The following is a 24,904-nucleotide window of genomic DNA, read 5'->3' on the forward strand; positions in this document are numbered from 1 at the left end:
GAAAAATGGATGACACGCGTGAGGGTCTATTTCTGCTGCTGGCATGTTTCGTTCTAATTTTGAAGCGACGTGCACAGGAACGCGAGAGAAGACGAACCCAACTTATTTAGATGCACAGAAACAGTATACAACGATGTAACAGAATACAGAGTTTTATTAATGCATGTCATAGACAGCGAACCAAATTTATTTTGTCTACAATTGGAGCTGCTGTACGCTCTACTACAGCAACCCGATCAGTGTGGAAGCGAGCGCAGAGTAATGACTGGTGGAATAGAGTCGTTATACAAACATGGGACAATGCAACATTCCTCGAAAACTTATTTTGGGAATGAGAAAGTTGGACGTATTTGATCACGTGCATACTTTTCACACCCAAAGGTCGCTGCAGAGGGCGCTTAGCCCTGGGCTAAGCGTTTGCGCAGACTTCGTTATCCCGTGCTAAAGGTCTAGACTGCGTCTTAAATTCGGATCAGATTTAACCAATACTTATCATTCCTTAGCCCGTGCTAAGCGTTCATGCACGTTTTCTTAGCACGGGCTAAGGAATTTGACCTCTTACCCCTTGCTAAGAAGCTGTGCGTGAACGCAACTATTGGGTAATCTGAGTAAACTGAAACAGAAAACAAACATTCCCCATTCTACTTAAAGGGGCACTTCCAGTTAAGCCTAATCTCACAACAAATTTACTTTCTGGATTAAAATTACAATGGATAACAAAAGATAGATTAACTTTGTAAACAACATAAACAATAGTGTTCCATGATTCTTTGGTGCAATCCATGGGATTGAGCGGTTCCCCTTAACATGACGCTGTTCACAAGGATGTAAAAGAAATGTGTTAGTTGCAGGTTTAAAACTGACCATTTTTTTAGCCCAATTGTATACTTCTTGGTGATTTAACTTCCATCCCAAAGCTATTTGAAAACATCTGTAACACGTACACATCTGTAAAAAATGTCTCAAACAGCTCAATTCTATTGTATATGCTACCAGATGTAAAGTATTTTGGATTAATAGAATAAAATATGTGAGTTTTGAATCATTTTGTCTTCTAATTCCACAGATGTTGATCTCTACACCGTTATTAAAAAAGGCAATATATTAGAAGACATTCAGAGAAGGTATATAATGTATCAAATCTTAAAAGCAATCAAGTATATCCATTCTGGTAACGTCATACATAGAGACATGAAGGTAAACAACACAAGTTGATTTCTTAACTAAACAATCATAGGGATGTAGAATGTTGTATAATTAGAATATTAGGAATATAACTGTATATTCTGTATATTTGGTCATCAAGAATCAAGAAAAATAATGGTATATGTAGCAGAGTGATATTGCTAAACTGTTGTGGCCTTCCTACATAATTGTTGTTTAATTTCAAAAATAAGACATGTAGTGATGCATGACAGTCATGCATGGCATGTGACACATGACATGACCTCTAAAGGTCAACATCCTGGTACTTTCTGAAGGTTCAAATTCATTATCAATGAAAATTTCTCTATTATTTTCTCACAATATGCAAAAAAATAATTGTTTCTGGTCAAATTGGTTTTTTTGCTAAAATATTATGCAGGTTTAATCAACTTTTCAACAAAGGGTACCATGCTGTTGAGAAATAAGTGAATCTGCACTTGTTTTGGTTATGCACATTAAGCATAATTATTAATTGTTTGTTAAGCATACTGTGGAATACTTTATTTTCGCTGGAATTAATTTTTGCTTTTTGAGCGTTTTGTGTGGAATTTATTTTCACTGATTTTTTATGAGTTTAATGTGAAATATAGGAAAAAAAGTATATCGCTAGATTTTATTTTCACGAATCATCCCTATAGCGAATATAAATTCTAAGCGAAAATAAAGTATTCTACAGTGATAGCTGCAGAAAGTACTAAGGATGTTTGACCTCTAAGGGTCATACGATATTACTACAATCCAGAAGTTTTTTTCAACCATAATTCTTAACTCTTGTCAGCTTTCACAAAATTATTCTGAGCACCATCTTCTTTTTTACAAAGAAGATTTTAAAGCAAAAATTTTGAAATCAGTTAATCCAAACCTGTATGTAAATTTGTACCGATCCAAAATTAACACAGAAATTGAATTAATTTGTGTCATAATTTGTATTGAGAAAACAAACCTGTCAGTGAAATGATTTTAATTAACCTAAGTTAGGTAGAAAATCATTGTTTTACTGGTTATCCCACGATCCAAAATAGTCAGGAATCTCTGGAATCTATTATTTTTCTCAATAACCTTGTAGATTTATTGTGTCACAAAGAATTAGACAGTCCTTTTTGCATTCATGTGGTGAATATACAACTGATCTATCGTTAGGGATTGTTGAGCAATGTACATTTATGCAGAGTTACAGTATTTCTAATAGTATTTATCTTTTATTCTATTTCAGCCATCCAATATTCTTCTTGATGCTGAGTGTTTTGTGAAAGTTGCCGACTTTGGTCTCGCTAGATCGTTACATCAGCTTGATGATATGGACACCTCAGCTAACCCAGAAATGACAGATTATGTAGCTACCAGGTGGTATCGATCACCAGAAATATTGTTAGCATCAAAAAAGTATGTAGAATTGTTTCCTGTAATTTTTTTTTTTCAGCACACTTAACTGTAAAATCTTTATTAGAAGCTGCGACTTCTATTAAAATGGTACAATGCAACAGAGGAGATGCGGCTTCTATTAGAGCATCTACACATGTGAGAAATGATGAATTTTTGATTCTCAGTTATTCAAAAATAATGGGTGCGACTTCTATTAGGGATGCGGCTTCTAATACAGATTTTACAGTACTACTTGAGATGCATTTCTGTTAAAATGCTATGGCAATAGGAAACTTTTTCCTTCTAGCATTTGGATGCAACATTATGCACATTTTCATGTTTTATATAATATATATATGTTAATTTTGGGTCAAATGGACATATTTTCTATTGGCCTGACATGTAGGCGTGAGTGGCGCCCTCGCCGGCCGAACGGCATCAAACCTCACTAGCGCCTAACAGATTAGTGTATGTCTCGTCGGCAAGATCAATACTGCGAATATTCTCGCCTTCTTGCAATGAGTTACAATGAATATTAATTTTGGTGGTCATGGTAACCTCATCAATCAAAGCTGTGTTTGCATTGTCGGCAAAAATCTGTTTTTATCGAGATGATAAACATTGGGCGGAAATAAACTCATTGATGGCTGTCACTATTTGACGTTCATGCAATTTGATCGGTCAGGTGTGTATTGAGTTTAGAACACCACAGAGGGCGCAACTCACAAGACTTTGTCAGGCTAATTTTCTTTTGGCTTTTTATTAGGTGGAAAGTGACAAATATTTAAATATTTTAATTTCAACATTAACACTGTAAATTAATCAAGAATATCTCATTAATTGATTACTGTTCAATTGTATAAAACATTAAAATAACCAATTTATTAAAAATTATGTTTTTGTGTCAGAACAACCAGTGTACATGTATACGTGTCATGGTTCTGCTCTTACTGTAGTTCCCCTGTCATATATTCAGGAACCTCAACATTTAAAATCAGGGGAAATAGAGAGTGGGAAGAATTTTTAGTTCAGCATTGTAACCAAGTCACCCCCCCCCCCCCCCCCAAAATTATCTAAATTTTTTTCACCATGTGGCAGATAGGGGATTATTATTTTTTTCTTTGGGGATAATATAATTGCAAAATAAGTTGCATTATCATTTGTTGTGACAACACTTTTACATTGAAGAAGAAAAATGTTCACAGAAATATGCACATAATATTACAATATTATTTATGTACATACATACATCAGTATGTGTGCTGTAAAAATTATCTGTGGGAATACGGTTTAAAAACAAGGTCTCCATCATTATCTTTGTTGTTAAATGTTTATGATGCAAAACAATTTCTGCCTTGATATTTTTTTCTACATGATTTGACCTGAGACAACATTCTCTGACCTCACATGTCAAGTCTGGTATTAACCAATCAGAATGCTGTCTCCACTCAATTCAGTAGGAATTTCCTAATATTGATGATGACATTTTTTTAACACGATACGAAAGTGAATTACTACAATGTTAAAGAACAAAAACGATGTGAATCATTTGTGTTGATCATATACTGTGAAATTTATGCAAGTTTTCCCTCTTAAAAACACAAACCAAATGACCCTTTTTAGGGCCACCATACACTCAAAAAATAGAGCTACCATACCAATTTAAAATTTCATGCAATAAATCACACTTCTTACAATGCATATTTTAATAATCAACTTATTTCTTTCTATTTTTGAGTTTAAAAAGATTAAACTCGTTGTTGCCACCCAGTAAAAAAAAAGGGGTGGGTTTACATTCAGTGAGGGGCTTATGACCTGGGAACTATAGTATTTTGTAAAAAAAACAAAAAACATTTTGATATTAAAATTTGACCAAATCAAAGCTTTTTTTGATTGAACAAAAAATAGCCTTATAAAGCCAGACCAAAGAAAAACTTATTCGCAGATATTTTATGTGAAAATTGATTAAACTATAAAATGAAACTATATCCTGTAGCCGGTTTCTATGGAAACAACAACATCTTCTTGCTTCAATTTGCGTTATACTCATTGTTGCTCTTTTTGAAAAAAATCAACAATTTTTTTCTTCTGTTCATGAGCAAAAACAGTGTAATTTAACTATTAATTTTAATTATTATTTTTAATTAATTTGAATATTTTTTATTTCCCAGATACACAAAGGGTGTTGATATGTGGAGTGTAGGGTGTATTATGGGTGAAATGTTACTGGGAAGGCCGTTATTTGCTGGCACATCATCATTTAACCAAATAGAGAAAATCATGAGTTCAATACCAAGACCAAGTCAAGCTGACATCCAAGCTATTCAGTCACAATACGCCCAGTCAGTCTTAGATAAGAATATTGTCAGGTATTGTAACTTTATGTCATAGGTTTCTAGGTATAACTATGTCCATGTTATAGGCCTCTATAGTTTTCTACAGGTATAACTATATCCATGTCATATGCCTCGCTATAGTTCTCTACAGGTATAACTATGTCCATGTCATAGGCCTCGCTATAGTTCTCTACAGACATAACTATATCCATGTTATAGGCCTCTATAGTTTTCTACAGGTATAACTATATCCATGTCATATGCCTCGCTATAGTTCTCTACAGGTATAACTATGTCCATGTCATAGGCTTCTATAGTTTTCTACAGGTATATCTATATCCATGTCATAGGCGTCTATAATTCTCTACAGGTATAACTATGTCCATGTCATAGGCCTCTATAGTTCTCTACAGACATAACTATATCCATGTTATAGGCCTCTATAGTTTTCTACAGGTATATCTATATCCATGTCATATGCCTCGCTATAGTTCTCTACAGGTATAACTATGTCCATGTCATAGGCCTCTATAGTTTTCTACAGGTATATCTATATCCATGTTATAGGCCTCCATAGTTTTCTACAGGTATATCTATATCCATGTCATATGCCTCTATAGTTTTCTACAGGTATATCTATATCCATGTCATAGGCCTCTATAGTTTTCTACAGGTATATCTATATCCATGTCATAGGCCTCAATAGTTTTCTACAGGTATATCTATATCCATGTTATAGGCCTCTTTAGTTTTCTACAGATATATCTATATCCATGTCATATGCCTCGCTATAGTTCTCTACAGGTATAACTATGTCCATGTCATATGCCTCGCTATAGTTCTCTACAGGTATAACTATGTCCATGTCATATGCCTCGCTATAGTTTTCTACAGGTATAACTATATCCATGTCATAGGCCTCGCTATAGTTCTCTACAGGTATAACTATGTCCATGTTATAGGCCTCTATAGTTTTCTACAGGTATATCTATATCCATGTCATATGCCTCGCTATAGTTCTCTACAGGTATAACTATATCCATGTTATAGGCCTCTATAGTTTTCTACAGGTATAACTATATCCATGTCATATGCCTCGCTATAGTTCTCTACAGGTATAACTATGTCCATGTCATAGGCTTCTATAGTTTTCTACAGGTATAACTATATCCATGTCATATGCCTCGCTATAGTTCTCTACAGGTATAACTATGTCCATGTCATAGGCTTCTATAGTTTTCTACAGGTATATCTATATCCATGTCATATGCCTCGCTATAGTTCTCTACAGGTATAACTATATCCATGTTATAGGCCTCTATAGTTTTCTACAGGTATATCTATATCCATGTCATATGCCTCGCTATAGTTCTCTACAGGTATAACTATATCCATGTTATAGGCCTCTATAGTTTTCTACAGGTATATCTATATCCATGTCATATGCCTCGCTATAGTTCTCTACAGGTATAACTATATCCATGTTATAGGCCTCTATAGTTTTCTACAGGTATAACTATATCCATGTCATATGCCTCGCTATAGTTCTCTACAGGTATAACTATGTCCATGTCATAGGCTTCTATAGTTTTCTACAGGTATATCTATATCCATGTCATAGGCGTCTATAATTCTCTACAGGTATAACTATGTCCATGTCATAGGCCTCTATAGTTCTCTACAGACATAACTATATCCATGTTATAGGCCTCTATAGTTTTCTACAGGTATATCTATATCCATGTCATATGCCTCGCTATAGTTCTCTACAGGTATAACTATGTCCATGTCATAGGCCTCTATAGTTTTCTACAGGTATATCTATATCCATGTTATAGGCCTCCATAGTTTTCTACAGGTATATCTATATCCATGTCATAGGCCTCTATAGTTTTCTACAGGTATATCTATATCCATGTCATAGGCCTCTATAGTTTTCTACAGGTATATCTATGTCCATGTCATAGGCCTCAATAGTTCTCTACAGGTATATCCATGTTATAGGCCTCTTTAGTTTTCTACAGATATATCTATATCCATGTCATATGCCTCGCTATAGTTCTCTACAGGTATAACTATGTCCATGTCATATGCCTCGCTATAGTTCTCTACAGGTATAACTATGTCCATGTCATAGGCCTCGCTATAGTTTTCTACAGGTATAACTATATCCATGTCATAGGCCTCGCTATAGTTCTCTACAGGTATAACTATGTCCATGTTATAGGCCTCTATAGTTTTCTACAGGTATATCTATATCCATGTCATAGGCCTCGCTATAGTTCTCTACAGGTATAACTATATCCATGTTATAGACCTCTATAGTTTTCTACAGGTATAACTATATCCATGTTATAGGCCTCTATAGTTTTCTACAGGTATAACTATATCCATGTCATAGGCCTCGCCTCTAGTTCTCTAAAGGTATAACTATGTCCATGTTATAGACCTCTATAGTTTTCTACAGGTATATCTATATCCATGTCATAGGCCTCGCTATAGTTCTCTACAGGTATAACTATGTCCATGTTATAGGCCTCAATAGTTCTCTACAGGTATAACTATGTCCATGTTATAGGCCTCTATAGTTCTCTACAGGTATAACTATGTCCATGTTATAGGCCTCTATAGTTCTCTACAGGTATAACTATGTCCATGTTATAGGCCTCGCTATAGTTTTCTACAGGTATAACTATATCCATGTCATAGGCCTCGCTATAGTTCTCTACAGGTATAACTATGTCCATGTTATAGGCCTCTATAGTTTTCTACAGGTATATCTATATCCATGTCATAGGCCTCGCTATAGTTCTCTACAGGTATAACTATGTCCATGTCATAGGCCTCGCTATAGTTTTCTACAGGTATATCTATATCCATGTCATAGGCCTCGCTATAGTTCTCTACAGGTATAACTATGTCCATGTTATAGGCCTCTATAGTTTTCTACAGGTATATCTATATCCATGTCATAGGCCTCGCTATAGTTCTCTACAGGTATAACTATGTCCATGTCATAGGCCTCGCTATAGTTTTCTACAGGTATATCTATATCCATGTCATAGGCCTCGCTATAGTTCTCTACAGGTATAACTATGTCCATGTTATAGGCCTCTATAGTTTTCTACAGGTATATCTATATCCATGTCATATGCCTCGCTATAGTTCTCTACAGGTATAACTATGTCCATGTCATAGGCCTCGCTATAGTTTTCTACAGGTATATCTATATCCATGTCATAGGCCTCGCTATAGTTCTCTACAGGTATAACTATATCCATGTCATAGGCCTCTATAGTTCTCTACAGGTATAACTATGTCCATGTTATAGGCCTCTATAGTTTTCTACAGGTATAACTATATCCATGTCATAGGCCTCTATAGTTTTCTACAGGTATATCTATATCCATGTCATAGACCTCTATAGTTCTCTACAGGTATAACTACAGTGTATATCCATGTCATAGACCTCTATAGTTCTCTACAGACATAACTATATCTATGTTATAGGCGTCTATAGTTCTCTACAGGTATATCTATATCCATGTCATATGCCTCGCTATAGTTCTCTACAGGTATAACTATGTCCATGTTATAGGCCTCGCTATAGTTTTCTACAGGTATATCTATATCCATGTCATAGGCCTCGCTATAGTTCTCTACAGGTATAACTATGTCCATGTCATAGGCCTCGCTATAGTTCTCTACAGGTATAACTATGTCCATGTCATAGGCCTCTATAGTTTTCTACAGGTATAACTATATCCATGTCATATTATTATTAGAATAGTTTGTCTTTTCTATACCAGGCACAGACGAGAAATTGAAGACATCATACCACATGCCAGTGATGATGCAATAGATTTATTAAAAAAACTTTTACAGTTCAATCCACATAGAAGAATTACAGTAGAAGATGCACTCAGACATCCCTATGTATCAAGGTACATGTAATGTAAAAAATCTTAATTCTGATAGAGTTCATTTTTTGTAATTCTTAATTCAGAGCTGGGGGAACACTTTGTTGCAATCACTCTCCATCCAACATTGTCTGTCTGGGGGCTTTGTTTGTATTGATGTGATTATAGTTGTATTTCAGTCAGAATATGACCTAGTTGTGGCTTTCTTACGGTATCTCCTCCTTGTGGTAACTCTTTCAGTTGCCAGGTCATACATTATTCACAGTTTTATCAAGAAACCTGTTTTGTGCCAAATTTTGCACATTCTTTTGGTTTCCGGATTGCATTTGAAATCATTTGAACAAACTTGTGTACACACTGCATTGTGCATGTAAATACAAAGCCTGACTCCAAATATGTGACCACTGTCTCTGTTGCTAATATTGTGTCACAGACACGATAGTCGATGAAATTTCCTTGGGTTTGTGTTTTGGTGACACATAGAAGACCCGCTAGGCCTTACTAGACCATGTGATCCCAGAAAAACACAACCACAAACTGATGATGTATGGTCTGGTTATGTCAAATAAGTAAAAAAAATGTTATGAACAGTGTTTATTAACAAAATCTTGTGCATGTTAACAGAGGTCGGTGGAGGTAATTCACGAAACCAACATGCACACTGGACATGCTGAGGAAATCGTCAATCTTCGAGTACATACAAATTACCACAAAAAAACACACAAATAAAACCATGTGACTGTTGATTGTTGTAGGTTTCATAACACTGCTGGTGAGATATCCCTTGACTATGATGTCATACCACCGCTAGATGACGATACTCTTCTAACAGTCAACGAATACAGAGATAAGCTGTATGAAGTGAGTAGAAAGTACTTTTAACTAAATTTTTTCAATAATACAACATCAAAAGTACCAGGTACTCCATCTTTATTGAATATTATTGTCCACTCAAAAAAGGAAAAATCAACATTTATTTTTAACAAACACTGGATCAGTGGTTGTGTTCCTATCAATCAACAGAATTCTGAAAAGTGATTAAAAATTGTTGTGCAGGGATCTTGAAAAAGGTAGTCATAGAAAATCTTAGCTTCGTCTGAGACAATGTTGTGAGAAAATGGTATTATCTTCTTTACTGTGTTTCCATGACAACAGCTTATAAAAGATAAAAAGGCACAGATTAGAAAACACAAGAAAGAAATTTTAGAAAAACAGTCCCAACAAAGAACACAACAATCACCGCCACCATCGCCAGTGGAAAAATCTCCACGTGTGACTGTTGAGTCCAATGTGGAAGTCAGGAGGACACCCAGAAAGGGTGAAGGTGACCAAGATCAGCGCAACTTTTATGGTAGGTTTTCATTCTTTTCATAATTTATTTCTATACAGAATTAATTTATTCCTTATTTTTAAGCTGCATTTACATGTATCTCCGTAAATGAACTTCTTAAATTATTATTCTTATATGGACTTTTTGAAACTAACGTTATTCCTCATATGGACTACTGTAAAGGGTTAATTGCTCACAGGGTTTTAATTTTGCTTATTTCGCTGACTGGAAAATGTGCTAAATTAAAACCCGATGAATATGTAAAATTTAGCATAAAACACATTATCTAAATGATAAAACCATGAATATGCCTGAAGTGGTAAATCAGCGAAATTTAAACCCAGTGAAAATTAGTCATTTTACAGTATTTATATTTGTTAGTCCCCGTTCGGACGCAGTCCGAAAACGGGGACTTATGTTTTGCCCTGTGTGCGTCCGTCCGTCCGTGCGTCCGTGCGTCCGTGCGTCCGTGATCACCTGTATCTCGAACATGCATGGACCGATTAAGTTCAAACTTCACTCATACATCACACCTTATATGGGACATATGCACATGCATTTTTTTCATGATCCGATTAACGATAGCCGAATAGCGGCCATTTTAAGGCCGAAAATGCATCAAAATCACACATTTTCACCATTCCGGACCCGGATCTCAGTTATGCATGGATGGATTTTGTTCAAATTTGGTACATACATTAAACATAATAGGACCTTGATGCACGTCATTTTTTTTTTTGGATCGGGTTCGAAATGGCCGACTGGCGGCCATTTTGTTTTAAAGAATTCAGTTCTGGATCCGTATCTGAGACATGCTTGGATTGATCGAGTTCAAACTTCACACACACAAGGTACATCATGTCACAAATATGTATGTGCATTTGTTTCATGATCTCATTAACGATAGCCAAATGGCGGCCGTTTTAAGGCCGAAAATGCATTGAAATCGCACATTTTCACCATTCCGGACCCGGATCTCAGTTATGCATGGATGGATTTCATTCAAATTTGGTACATACATTAAACATAATAGGACCTTGATGCACGTCATTTTTTTTTTCGGATCAAGTTCGAAATAGCCGACTGGCGGCCATTTTGTTTTAAAGAATTCAGTTCTGGATCCGTATCCGAGACATGTCTGGATTGATCAAGTTCAAACTTCACACACACAAGGTACATCATGTCACAAATATGTATGTGCATTTGTTTCATGATCTCATTAACGATAGCCGAATAGCGGCCATTTTAAGGCCGAAAATGCATCAAAATCGCACATTTTCACCATTCCGGACCCGGATCTCAGTTATGCATGGACGGATTTTGTTCAAATTTGGTACATACATTAAACATAATAGGACCTTGATGCACGTCATTTTTTTTTGGGGATTGGGTTCGAAATGGCCGACTGGCGGCCATTTTGTTTTAAAGAATTCAGTTCTGGATCCGTATCTGAGACATGCTTGGATTGACCGAGTTCAAACTTCACACACACAAGGTACATCATGTCACAAATATGTATGGGCATTTGTTTCATGATCTCATTAACGATAGCCAAATGGCGGCCGCTTTAAGGCCGAAAATGCATTGAAATCGCACATTTTCACCATTCCGGACCCGGATCTCAGTTATGCATGGACGGATTTCATTCAAATTTGGTACATACATTAAACATAATAGGACCTTGATGCACGTCATTTTTTTTTCGGATCAAGTTCGAAATAGCCGACTGGCGGCCATTTTGTTTTAAAGAATTCAGTTCTGGATCCGTATCCGAGACATGTCTGGATTGATCAAGTTCAAACTTCACACACACAAGGTACATCATGTCACAAATATGTATGTGCATTTGTTTCATGATCTCATTAACGATAGCCAAATGGGGGCCACTTTAAGGCCGAAAATGCATTGAAATGGCACATTTTCACCATTCCGGACCCGTATCTCAGTTATGCATGGATGGATTTTGTTCAAATTTGGTACATACATTAAACATAATAGGACCTTGATGCACGTCTTTTTTTTTTTCGGATCAAGTTCGAAATGGCCGACTGGCGGCCATTTTGTTAAAGAATTCAGTTCTGGATCCGTATCCAAGACATGTCTGGATTGATCAAGTACAAACTTCACACACACATGGTACATCATGTCACAAATAGATATGTGCATTTGTTTCATGATCTGCTTAACAATAGCGGAATGATGGCCATTTTAAGGCCGAAAATGCATCAAAATCACATATTTTCACAATTCCAGGACCGGATCTCAGTCATGCATGGATGGATTTTGTTCAGATTTAGCACAATGTGTTGTACATATGCAGGTGCATTTCGGTCATGATCTGCTTTGAATGTATATGTCACTCAAATATGAACGGAACGGGGACGTGTCATTGACAATGACTTGTTTTTTCTTATATGGAATTCTCAAACAAACTATTTTCTTTATATGAACTTCTAAAACATTCCTTATATGGACCTTTCAAACTAACTATATTTCTTATGTGGACTTCTCAAATTTATCTTTTTCCTTATATGGACTTCTTAAACTAACTTTAGTCCTTATATGGACTTCTTAAACTCAGTTTATTCCTTATATGGACTTCTTAAACTAAGTTTATTGTTTATATGGACTTCTTAAACTAAGTTTATTCCTTATATGGACTTCTTAAACTCAGTTTATTCCTTATATGGACTTCTTAAACTAAGTTTATTCCTTATATGGACTTCTTAAACTCAGTTTATTCCTTATATGGACTTCTTAAACTAAGTTTATTCCTTATATGGACTTCTTAAACTAAGTTTATTCCTTATATGGACTTCTTAAACTCAGTTTATTCCTTATATGGACTTCTTAAACTAAGTTTATTCCTTATATGGACTTCTTAAACTAAGTTTATTCCTTATATGGACTTCTTAAACTAAGTTTATTCCTTATATGGACTTCTTAAACTAAGTTTATTCCTTATATGGACTTCTTAAACTAAGTTTATTCCTTATATGGACTTCTTAAACTAAGTTTATTCCTTATATGGACTTCTTAAACTAAGTTTATTCCTTATATGGACTTCTTAAACTAAGTTTATTCCTTATATGGACTTCTTAAACTAAGTTTATTCCTTATATGGACTTCTTAAACTAAGTTTATTCCTTATATGGACTTCTTAAACTAAGTTTATTCCTTATATGGACTTCTTAAACTAAGTTTATTCCTTATATGGACTTCTTAAACTAAGTTTATTCCTTATATGGACTTCTTAAACTAAGTTTATTCCTTATATGGACTTCTTAAACTAAGTTTATTCCTTATATGGACTTCTTAAACTAAGTTTATTGTTTATATGGACTTCTTAAACTAAGTTTATTCCTTATATGGACTTCTTAAACTCAGTTTATTCCTTATATGGACTTTTCAATCTCACTTTATTTTTATATGGACTTCTTATACTAAGTTTATTCCTTATATGAACTTCTTAAACTAACTTTATTCCTTGTATGGACTTTTCAATCTCACTTTATTCCTTGTATGGACTTCTTAAACTAAGTTTATTCTTTATATGGACTTTGCACCATCAGGTGTTGCATTTGGTAGAACAACGAAGACACCCCCACCTCCGCAACCAGTGGTACAAAGCAATCCAACGCATCATAAAGGAAATAGAACATTCTCACAGAGTGTTGGTGACCCCAAAATTACAAGAAACCTGGACCATACTACAGGCAGACCAGTCAGTGCTACCAGAACAGTAAGTATTGTGAGCAGTGATTCTCCCTAATTGGGTAATGGTTATGTCGCCCTCTAGTGGCTGTAGTGCTCCTAGTGATAATAACGCTTTATTAACCCCAACACAGAACAAAGTCAGAGATTGGATAGATAGAATTGATTTGTTCATCCATCTGTGTCACATCATCATAATCCACATTGCATTCCATATGTCTACATACACAATTTCACAATCAAAGTTCAAGAGATCTCTTTGGGTAAAGATATGTCATTTTGGTTCTAAAAATAGTGTGAAAATGTTTTTGCCTGTTTTTGGCAATGCATTGACCAATTTTATTCTGACTTCACATATAAATGATACATAAGTCATATAATGATTTTCATAATTTTAAATCAAAGTATATTCAGGGTTGTGTGGGTCGCAATGTCATTTTTGGTTAAAAAATTGCTGAAAAAGATGTTTCTGCTTGTTCTTGGCAATGCATTCAAACTTCACATATAGGTAATACACAATACAAATGTACATCACATATATTGATAGAAATAATATCAAAATTTAATAAGTAGTCTTTTTGGGTTATATTATCTCATTTTTGGTAAAAAAATGTTTCTGCTTGTTCTTGGCAATGCAATATCAATTTCATTCAAACTTCACATATAGGTAATACACAATATATTACATATATTGATAGAAATAATATCAAAATTTAATAAGTAGTCCTTTTGGGTTGTATTAATATCTCATTTTTGGTAAAAAAAATGTTTCTGCTTGTTCTTGGCAATGCATTCAAACTTCACATATAGGTAATACACAATACAAATGTACATCACATATATTGATAGAAATAATATCAAAATTTAATAAGTAGTCTTTTTGGGTTATATTATCTCATTTTTGGTAAAAAAATGTTTCTGCTTGTTCTTGGCAATGCAATATCAATTTCATTCAAACTTCACATATAGGTAATACACAATATATTTCATATATTGATAGAAATAATATCAAAATTTAATAAGTAGTCTTTTTGGGTTGTATTAATATCTCATTTTTGGTAAAAAAATGTTTCTGCTTGTTCTTGGCAATGCATTAATCAATTTCATTCAAAACTTCACATATAGATAATACACAATATATTACATATATTGATAGAAATAATATCAAAATTTAATAAGTAGTCTTTTTGGGTTGTATTAATATCTCATTTTTGGTAAAAAAATGTTTCTGCTTGTTCTTGGCAATGCATTGATCAATTTCATTCAAAACTTCACATATAGATAATACACAATATATTACATATATTGATAGAAATAATCTATTAAAGAAGACTATGATATATTATGTCTTGTTTTACAGAATATAAGTTCCTTAATATACTTTCTAATTAAACATTACTCTTATGAAGAGCTAATGTAGATAGGTACAGTTAATAGTAATAATAATAAACTGTATTCCCAACTGTAGGGCATTAGGGTGTCATACAATGTAGAATTAATCAGTGATATGTTGGTGATAATATTCTTTCTGAAATCAATTTCATTTCAGACTTAAACATTTTGTAAACAATGTAAACATATATCTATGTCTTTATTTTAAAATTTTAATGTATAATGTACTGCACGGTATGTACCAGTAATTTAATCACTTCTGTTTCATCAGCATGTTTGTGTTTCGTTGTGCTTTCCTGAGGTATGTAAAGACCCTATGGTGAAGTTAAAAAGTGTGATGGCGATTTTTTTGAAAAATATTAGTGTCTCAAAACACGTCACTGTAACACCCAGAATAATACGATTTTATTGTGCCATTGGTAAATAGCACCAAGATTGTACATAATTTTAATGAACTAATAAACATTGTCATGCGATTTATAACCAATTTTTTCAAAAATTAAGAGTAGGAAAATGCTTCACATCAAATATTGAATTTGTATTATATTTTATCTTTCACTCAGCGATTTCATGGCACCCTAAGATGCTGAAAACTCCATCACAATTGAATTTACAACATTGATCGACAATCAACGTCTAGTGTGAATATCATGAGAATAAACACTTATTATATTCCTTCACAAAGACTTCAAACACAATTTTGCTGACAAAACAACTTAACTATCATGTATACTTTACTAATTGGTAAATTTCATCTACATCAACAGCAGTATGTTCCAAAGGCCAGAACCACAGTGCAACCAGAGCCAAGGCCAGCACTAGCTGGTGGTGAACCAAGACCAAACCCACAGTTCGGACGCAAACAGTTTCCTTCCTCCACTGTGAAATCTACAATGGGCAGTTATTCTCAGTCACATGGAACAATTAATGCCAGTGCATTGGCTAGTCTCAAGAAAAAGTGAACATTACATTCTGACCTTCCTCACCCTTAATAATCTCCAAATGATGTATTTTCTATGTTTAACACGTTATACATATTTATGTTGAACTACCGGTATTACTGTAACTGCCATATTGTGTTTTGAACTCCAAAACAACAACATTCCCAGCTAAGTTGCTGACTGGCTTGCTATGTGCGTCTGCAGATCGTTACGCAATTGGAACAAGTTGGGACAAATGAATGTCAAACTAATTTATTTCATTCAATCATGTAAATTGCTGTAGAATACCCAGATGGCAAATTTATCCAAACAAAATGTGTGTCCTGACACAGTATGAAATGTCAGGACATAGTAGATGGGGTGTCTGGTGCACGTCATAGAACTCGTAATTCCAAGCATTTAGCCAAACGACACACCATAAAAATGGTTCGAACCAACCAGTTTTCATCATGTGACAATCTTGAGACAGGCATATTAAACCAGTCAGAAACTTAGCTGGTAATGTTGCTGTTTTGATGTATGAAACAATATAGTGGTGATAGTATTGATTGAAGCCAGTATATTGCTGCTTTAGTATCTTTCCGTCTTTAAATCTAACTGAGCATCTTTCCATCGTCAAATCCAACTGAGCATGTCAGAGTATTGCGCTATGTATTTCATATGTCAGAAAGCAACCAATACATGGTTACAGTCGTATAGCGTAGTTCATATTTCTGGATTGTAGTGGTGATTCCATTACAAGCTATGGTCTGTGTACTGAATGAATGATTCAGTGAAAATAAAATCCAGCGTATATACTTTTCCCTATATTTCACATTCAACTTGTAAAAAATCAGTGAAAATAAATTCCATACAAAACACCCAAAATGCCTTTTCAGCAAAAATTAATTCCAGCTAAAATAAAGTATTTCACAGTATTTATAAACCAAAATTGATTTTATTCTTTGTGTCTATGAACTGCAATAATATATATTCCCTTGCAAAACTTATTTAAAAAATACAACATTTTCTGCATTTATTATTATCCTTCCTGTCTGAATGTAAATTTGAAATAATTTTAAAAAAACACACATTGAAAAAATTAAATCATTCTGCTTCCATGTTCAAAATTGTAAATTTGAAAATAATTTAGAATCTTTGTGCTTTGTATGTCGGGCATCAGTGGTGTATTTATTCATTCCAGAATTTACATGTAGTATATATGTCTGCACGTTGTAAGTTATTGACCCGAGTTTAGGCTCCATATCTGCCACTATTTATATGGTACAAAGATCACATAAATGAGAAAAATTGCAAAATTTTGAGATATTGTAAATAAAATATGTCTATTTCCTGTGATATAAATTGCATAATTTTATTTTATTTAATCAAGCACAGTTTTCCATACAACTGTTTTCTCATCATGTTTCATGTCTTTCTTTTAAAATGTGCCAGATTTTTAGCTCCGCTGTCGACTTTGTCGAGCGGAGCTTATCATATGAGTGATTGTTCAGCGTCCGGCGTCCGTCGTCAGTGTCAATGTTTTACTTTTTCGACTTCTTCTTGAAAACTACAAGCCTGAATGCTTTGATACTTGGTGTATATGTACCTTGGGTAGACCTCTCTCAGAATTGTTCATTTCATGATCATATCTTCAATTCTCTAATTTTGGTGAATATTTTTGTCATTTTTGGTAAAAAGTGATATTTTCGACTTCTTGTTAAAAACCGCAAGTCCAATTGCTTTGATATTACATATATAGGTACTACATGTGGATCTCTCTCAGATTTGTTCATTTTGTAATGATATCTTTAGTTCTCTAATTTTAATGAATATTTTTGTCATTTTTGGTAAAAAGTGATATTTTCAACTTCTTGTTAAAAACCGCAAGTCCAATTGCTTTGATATTACATATATAGGTACTACATGTGGACCTCTCTCAGATTTGTTCATTTTGTAATGATATCTTTAATTCTCTAATTTTGGTGAATATTTTTGTCATTTTTGGTAAAAAGTGATATTTTCGACTTCTTGTTAAAAACCACAAGTCCAATTGCTTTGATATTACATATATAGGTACTACATGTGGACCACTCTCAAATTTGTTCATTTTGTAATATCGTCAATTCTTTAATTTTGGTGAATATTTTTGTCATTTTTGGTAAAAAATGATATTTTCGACTACTTGTTAAAAACCACAATCATTTATGGTGAAAAATGATATTTTTGAATTCTTGTTGAAAACAGCAAGTCCCATTGCATTGATACTATGCATATTGTTCATTTTCTAATGATATCTTCTGTTCTTTAATTGAAATGTGCATTGCTAACAGCGGAGCTATCTCAGCCGAGAGGCTGCTTGTTTTTTAGCTCCGCTGTCGACTTTGTCGAGCGGAGCTTATCATATGAGTGATTGTCCGTCGTCGTCCGTCGTCGTCGTCGTCGTCCGTCGTCGTCGTCCGTGTCAATGTTTTACTTTTTCGACTTCTTCTTGAAAACTACAAGCCTGAATGCTTTGATACTTGGTGTATATGTACCTTGGGTAGACCTCTCTTTTGTTTGTTCATTTCATGTTGATATCTTCAATTCTCTAATTTTGGTGAATATTTTTGTCATTTTGGGTAAAAAGTGATATTTTCGACTTCTTGTTAAAAACCGCAAGTCCAATTGCTTTGATATTACATATATAGGTACTACATGTGGACCTCTCTCAGATTTGTTCATTTTGTAATGATATCTTTAATTCTCTAATTTTGGTGAATATTTTTATCATTTTTGGTAAAAAGTGATATTTTCGACTTCTTGTTAAAAACCGCAAGTCCAATTGCTTTGATACTACATATATAGGTACTACATGTGAACCTCTCTCAGATTTGTTCATTTCGTGATGATATCTTCAATTCTCTAATTTTGGTGAATATTTTTGTAATTTTTGGTAAAAAGTGATATTTTCGATTTCTTATTAAAAACCACAAGTCCGATTGCTTTGATATTACATATATAGGTACTACATGTGGACCTCTCTCAGATTTGTTCATTTTGTGATGATGTTTTCAATTCTCTAATTTTGGTGAATATTTTTGTAATTTTTGGTAAAAAGTGATATTTTCGACTTCTTGTTAAAAACCAATAGTTCAATTGCTTTGATATTACATATTTAGATACTACATGTGGACCTCTCTCAGATTTTTTCATTTTGTGATGGTATCTTCAATTCTCTAATTTTGGTGAATATTTTTGTAATTTTTGGTAAAAAGTGATATTTTCGACTTGTTAAAAACCAAAAGTTCAATTGCTTTGATATTACTATATAGATACTACATGTAGACCTTTCTTAGATTTGTTCATTTCGTGATGATATCTTCAATTCTCTAATTTTGGTGAATATTTTGGTCATTTTTGGTAGAAAGTGATATTTTCGACTTCTTGTTAAAAACTGTAAGTCCGATTGCTTTGATACTATACATATTGTTCATTTTCTAATGATGTCTTCAGTTCTTTAATTGAAATGTGCATTGCTAACAGCGGAGCTATCTCAGCCGATAGGCTGCTTGTTTATTTAATCAAGTGTATGAATCATGCCGATTGCTGTTTTCTCTGATTTGCAAAACAAGTGCACATAGTCTGACACAATGCAAAGCTACTTTAATACAAAGTGTGTCTGTGATTGGCTACCTAACATCTAACAGTCAGACCAATCAGAGAGCAGCTTGTTTCTTGACAGGTTTTTATGACTGTTAAATTCTACCTTGTATCCATGCTTTGACTTGAGGTATAGATGCAGGTTTATGGGCACTCAGAGTGATTTTTGTTGGGGGGGATTTTCCTACCCAGACAGTGTCAAAAATAGATTATTGATTGCCAATGAAATCTCTAAACGTTATAAAAAGTTTGGAATACAGATTTCACCATCCATTGTCATTTATATCTAGTCTATATACTGCCCTCTATTGGCAGAAATAGTTTAATAATATAGTAACAGGTTTGTGATGTTCTAATTACAATTAAGATGCTGTGGAGTCTTGATAAAATGTGCACAGCAAGCGTAATATTTTTTAGTTTGCGGGCTCAAAAGCTGTGAGGAGTTTTTGATGCTCATTTTTTTTTCGCACTTTTGTTTGGCAAGGATTTTTGGAATGGTAAACAAAGATTGCTTCCTGTTACAAGTTGGTCTGAAAAGCAGTGATACCTTCAATGAGAAATGATAGCGCTATTTCAATTAATGAAACCTGTGTATAAGCGACCAGCCAAGAAACTTAAAATTGTGGTCTTTACATCGAGGTTGGATTATTATTATTATTTTTTTTTATTGTTCACCAATTCATAAATTTAATACACATTACCAAAAATAATGATTTGGTACTATAGCTAAAAACACATTTAAAGTTGATCAAAATTAATTAAGTTGGACTTTAGGAAATTGTTTTTAAACAGAACTCTAATTATTTTACGGTAGTTGCTAAACAAAGGTGAAACAGATGGTCACATAAGTTTTTTTTTTTTTTTTTTTTTCAAATAAAATTTTATTTTCTAATAATGTTCACATAACAGTAAAAACTTCACAGACACGACATACAAAACATTACAAAAAAGTTTAGTACAGGGGATGATCATTTCAACAACGATGCCAACGGACCCCATTTTAAAACGTACTTTGTTTCGTTCAAGACATTTTTTCAATAGATTTCTTTTCTTTGACAATCTTTATAAAATATTCAAGAGAAGGCGTCACATTTGTAAAGCGGCAGATATATAAAACATATTTACCTATTAAAATAAGATGGTTTAATAGTATACATTTTTGGGGAAATCCAAAGAGAATACAATACGTTCACAACTTAGAACTATATCATCACTTCCTTGTATAGCCCCCCCCCCCAATAGTTTTGAAATAATTTCCAAAACGAAATTGTGGTTGTACATTCCCAGAAGAGATGTTCAATTGTTTCTTTTTGTTTACAATATTTACAACAATTGTCCAATCCGATTTTATTTTGGAAAAGATAATTGTTGGTTGCCAAAATTCGATGCAATATTTTGAAATGAAAAATGCGCAGTTTTTCTTCCATTGTGGTATGGTACGCCAATTTCCAAATACATCTCCAATCAATTGCATCACTCAAATATACAGTTGCTTCATATTTAGACATGGATGTTGGCGTTTCAAAACGTTTTTCAACTAATAACTTATAAAAATCTCTTGTTTTACCACCAACAACTGTATCATTTATTGACTCCCGTGTGCGAAGCACAAAAGGGAGTCTTTGCAGTTACCCTGTCTGTATGTCTGTATGTCCGTATGTCTGTATGTATGTATGTATGTATGTATGTATGTCACTTTTTTTGTTCCACCGTTATCTCAAGAACCACTAATCAGATTTTGGTGAAACTTGGTGCATAGATGCTCTGGGATAATGCGCAGAGTTGATTAGGTTTTGGTAAAAATCTATGAATATTAATTACCTAATTTGCATGATAATTAGCTGATTTTTAGCTGTTCCATGACTGTTCCACTGATATATGAAGAACCACTCATTGGATTTTGATGAAACTTGGCACATGGATGCTCTGAACTAATGCGCAGATTTGATTTGTTTTTGGTAAAAATCTATGAATATTAAATACCTAATTTGCATGATAATTAACTGATTTTAAGCTGTTCCATGACTGTTCCACTGATATTTGAAGAACCACTCATTGGATTTTGATGAAACTTGGCACATGGATGCTCTGATCTAATGCGCAGATTTCATTAGTATTGGGTAAAAATCTGTTTATATTAATTACCTAATTTGCATAATGATTAATCAATTTTCGGCTTTTCCACTGATATCTCAAGTACTAATCATAACATTTCAATAAAACTTGGTACATAGATGTCATATGAGACTGCACAGATAGTTTTTAGGGTAATATCAGTACATATTAATTACCTAATTTGCATAATTAATTAATTTTCAGCTATTGATATTTCAAGTAGTAATGAACACATTTCAATGAAACATGGTACATAGTTACTTGAGGACTGTGCAGAGACCTAATTAGTTTTTGGAGAAATATTTGTGCATATTAATCACCTTATTAGCATAATTAGTTAATTTTCAGCTTTTCACCTGATATCTCAAGTACTAATCATCACATTTCAATGAGACTTGCGACATAGATCTTCTAGGACTATGCAGAGACTTGATTAATTTTAGGATAAATTATTGTGCATATTAACTACTAATTTGCTTAATTAGTTAATTTGTCCTAAGAACCACTCATTGAATTTTAATGAAACTTTTAAAGAGTGCTCATCACATTTCAATGAACCTACATGTGTAGGACTATACACCATATTAGTTTTGGTAAATATTCATGCTTCTTAATCACCTAATTAACATAATTAATTAATACTGATATCTCAAGTATTGATCATCACATTTGAATAAAACTTGGTACATAAATGCTCTAGGACAATAGACAGCCTGATTAATTCATATTAATTCTCTTAATTAGCATAATAATTAATAATTTTTTGGTTCTAATCACATTTCAATGAAACTTGGTACATAGATATTACATTACGCAGATCTTATTACTTTTACATTGCGCAGACCTTATTAGTTTTACACTTAAATGTGTTCATATTAGTTACCTTATTTGCATAATTAGTTTTCTGCATTTCCATCAATATCTCAAGTTCAAGTAATTTTGAATTAATTTTTAATGTGTCTCCAATACTCTCAGCACACGGGAGTTCTTTCTAAGCTTTCTTTGATTTTTTAGTTAAATTTGCATTGATATTTCCAGCAACTAATTTGGACTTCCAATAAACTGGAATTGCGTGCAGAATACCATTAAAAGTTACAAAATCTGTCTTAATTGTGTATTTCTCTATAAATTGTTCATATGACATAAAATTACCATTTGTATTTAATAAATGTTGTATGCACTTTACCCCATTATTTAGCCAGTATAAATAACACACTGTTTTTCCACCAATTAAAATGTATCTATTATTCCACAGTATTTCTGATTTGACCTCATTTGAATTACTGGGTGGCCCATGACAGAATAGTTCATAGTTCATACCAAAAACTAAAAATGTCAGAATAAAAAGCTGGTAAAGAAAAAAGCATTTTTTTAGGATCATAATTACAGCTCAATAAAACTTTCAAGCCCCCATATCTACTAAAATAGCTCCTTGGAATGACTCCCCATGATGCATTTGTTTCCATTATTCTTATAGCTCAAGCTAATTTGAATGCTTTGTTTAACAACTCCAAATCAGTCATGCGCAAACCACCATATTCAATATCCCCAATTAAAGTGTTGTTTTTTATATGGTGTCTTTTCTCATTCCACAGAAAATCAAATAACCTAGCCCAGGCTTCGAACACATATTTTGGCGGAATAGAAATGGAGTTCATTACAAAGAGCAGATTAGTAGCCCCAAAAACCTTTGCAAGTGTAACTCTCCCACCAATTGTCAAGTCACGTGACTTCCATATGCCAAGTTTTATATTCAATTTTTCAATTTGTTGGTGGAAGTTAAGCTCTAAATTTTTTTTAACATTGTGACCTATATAAATTTCGAAGTAACGGATTGGTTTTTGGGTGGGGGCTATCACATCCATCTTTTGCCAATTATGTTTAAGTTTACCCAACACAAGTAGTTCTGTTTTACCCATATTGATTTCTAGACCAGAAAAATCATGAAACTGTTTTAGACTGGATAGAGCAGTGCGAACAGAATTTTGGTTTCTCATGCAAAGGGTTGTATCATCCGCAAAGCCAGATATTTTATGTTCATGCTCATATGGCAACATAATACCATCTATTTGGTCACATGATCCAATGACAATAGCCAACAACTCTATGGCAATTACAAAGAGAGCTGTGGACAACGGACAACCCTGTCAGATGCCCCGATATAACTTGAACCAACCTGATGAATGCCCATTATTAAGTACACAGCTTTCAATGTTGTTATAAAATACAGAAACCCATTTTTTAAAAGAATCGCCCAAATTGAACAAGTCGAGAGCTTTATGCAAGAAATCCCATTCTAGGGTATCAAAAGCTTTTGTAAAGTCAACAAACAAAAGTGCTCCCGGTTGGCCACTATTTTCACAGTAATCAATAATATCTGTAATAAGTCTGATATTGTCAACAATTTTTCTACCTGGTATAAAAGCAGACTGGTTTTCATGAATAATGGAGGGTAAAATATTTTCAAGCCGTTTAGCCATGCATCTACTTGCAATTTTGTAATCTGCATTGAGCAGCGATACTGGTCTCCAATTATGCAAATCAGTCAATGCTTTATCAGGTTTTGGCAATAAAGTTATAACAGCTTGTTTTTGTGTGGTAGACATGACACCATGATTGAAACTGTAATTTAGTGAGGCCACCAATGCATCCCCAATTTTTTCCCAGAAAAATAAATCAAATTCAGGGGGTAGCCCGTCACAGCCAGGTGATTTATTTTTTGGGGATTTGTTTAAGGCAGAAAATACTTCCTCTTTAGTCAGAATACCTTCACATTTGTTTATTTTTTGTGGGTCAACATGTGGGATATTATTATTATTAAAGAACCCATATTTATCATTTGAATTCAAATTTACAGAGGTCGATGCATATAACGCAGTATAATAATTTCTGATTTGCATAAGAATGCTCCGTTCACCAGTAATTTCATTATGATCGACCATCAAATTGGTTACAGTTTTCTTTTTA

At 33.7% G+C, this 24,904-nt stretch overlaps 1 protein-coding gene across 1 annotated transcript; it reads left to right on the forward strand.

The window, feature by feature from the left end:
* The first annotated feature begins 1,075 nt into the window (after positions 1-1,075).
* Positions 1,076-17,545, forward strand: LOC146731552 (mitogen-activated protein kinase 15-like). Its single transcript, XM_085493211.1, has 8 exons — positions 1,076-1,197; positions 2,420-2,589; positions 4,740-4,937; positions 8,714-8,848; positions 9,580-9,685; positions 9,980-10,175; positions 13,727-13,896; positions 16,028-17,545. The coding sequence occupies exons 1-8, from the start codon at positions 1,132-1,134 to the stop codon at positions 16,220-16,222; spliced, it is 1,236 nt and encodes a 411-aa protein (XP_085349337.1). The 5' UTR covers positions 1,076-1,131; the 3' UTR covers positions 16,223-17,545.
* Positions 17,546-24,904: the final 7,359 nt, after the last annotated feature.

This window comes from Saccoglossus kowalevskii, chromosome 18 (genome assembly GCF_978046115.1).
Source record: "Saccoglossus kowalevskii chromosome 18, keSacKowa6.1, whole genome shotgun sequence".
In the NCBI taxonomy this organism is placed as follows: Eukaryota; Metazoa; Hemichordata; class Enteropneusta; family Harrimaniidae; genus Saccoglossus; species Saccoglossus kowalevskii.

Bases quoted from the DNA above. Each gene is read 5' to 3' on its own strand.
- LOC146731552 (XM_085493211.1), top strand. From the start codon at position 1,132: ATGTATCAAATCTTAAAAGCAATCAAGTATATCCATTCTGGTAACGTC. The intron at 9,686-9,979 runs GTGAGTAGAAAG...CCATGACAACAG, and splicing joins ACAGAGATAAGCTGTATGAA to CTTATAAAAGATAAAAAGGC. The intron at 13,897-16,027 runs GTAAGTATTGTG...CTACATCAACAG, and splicing joins CAGTCAGTGCTACCAGAACA to CAGTATGTTCCAAAGGCCAG.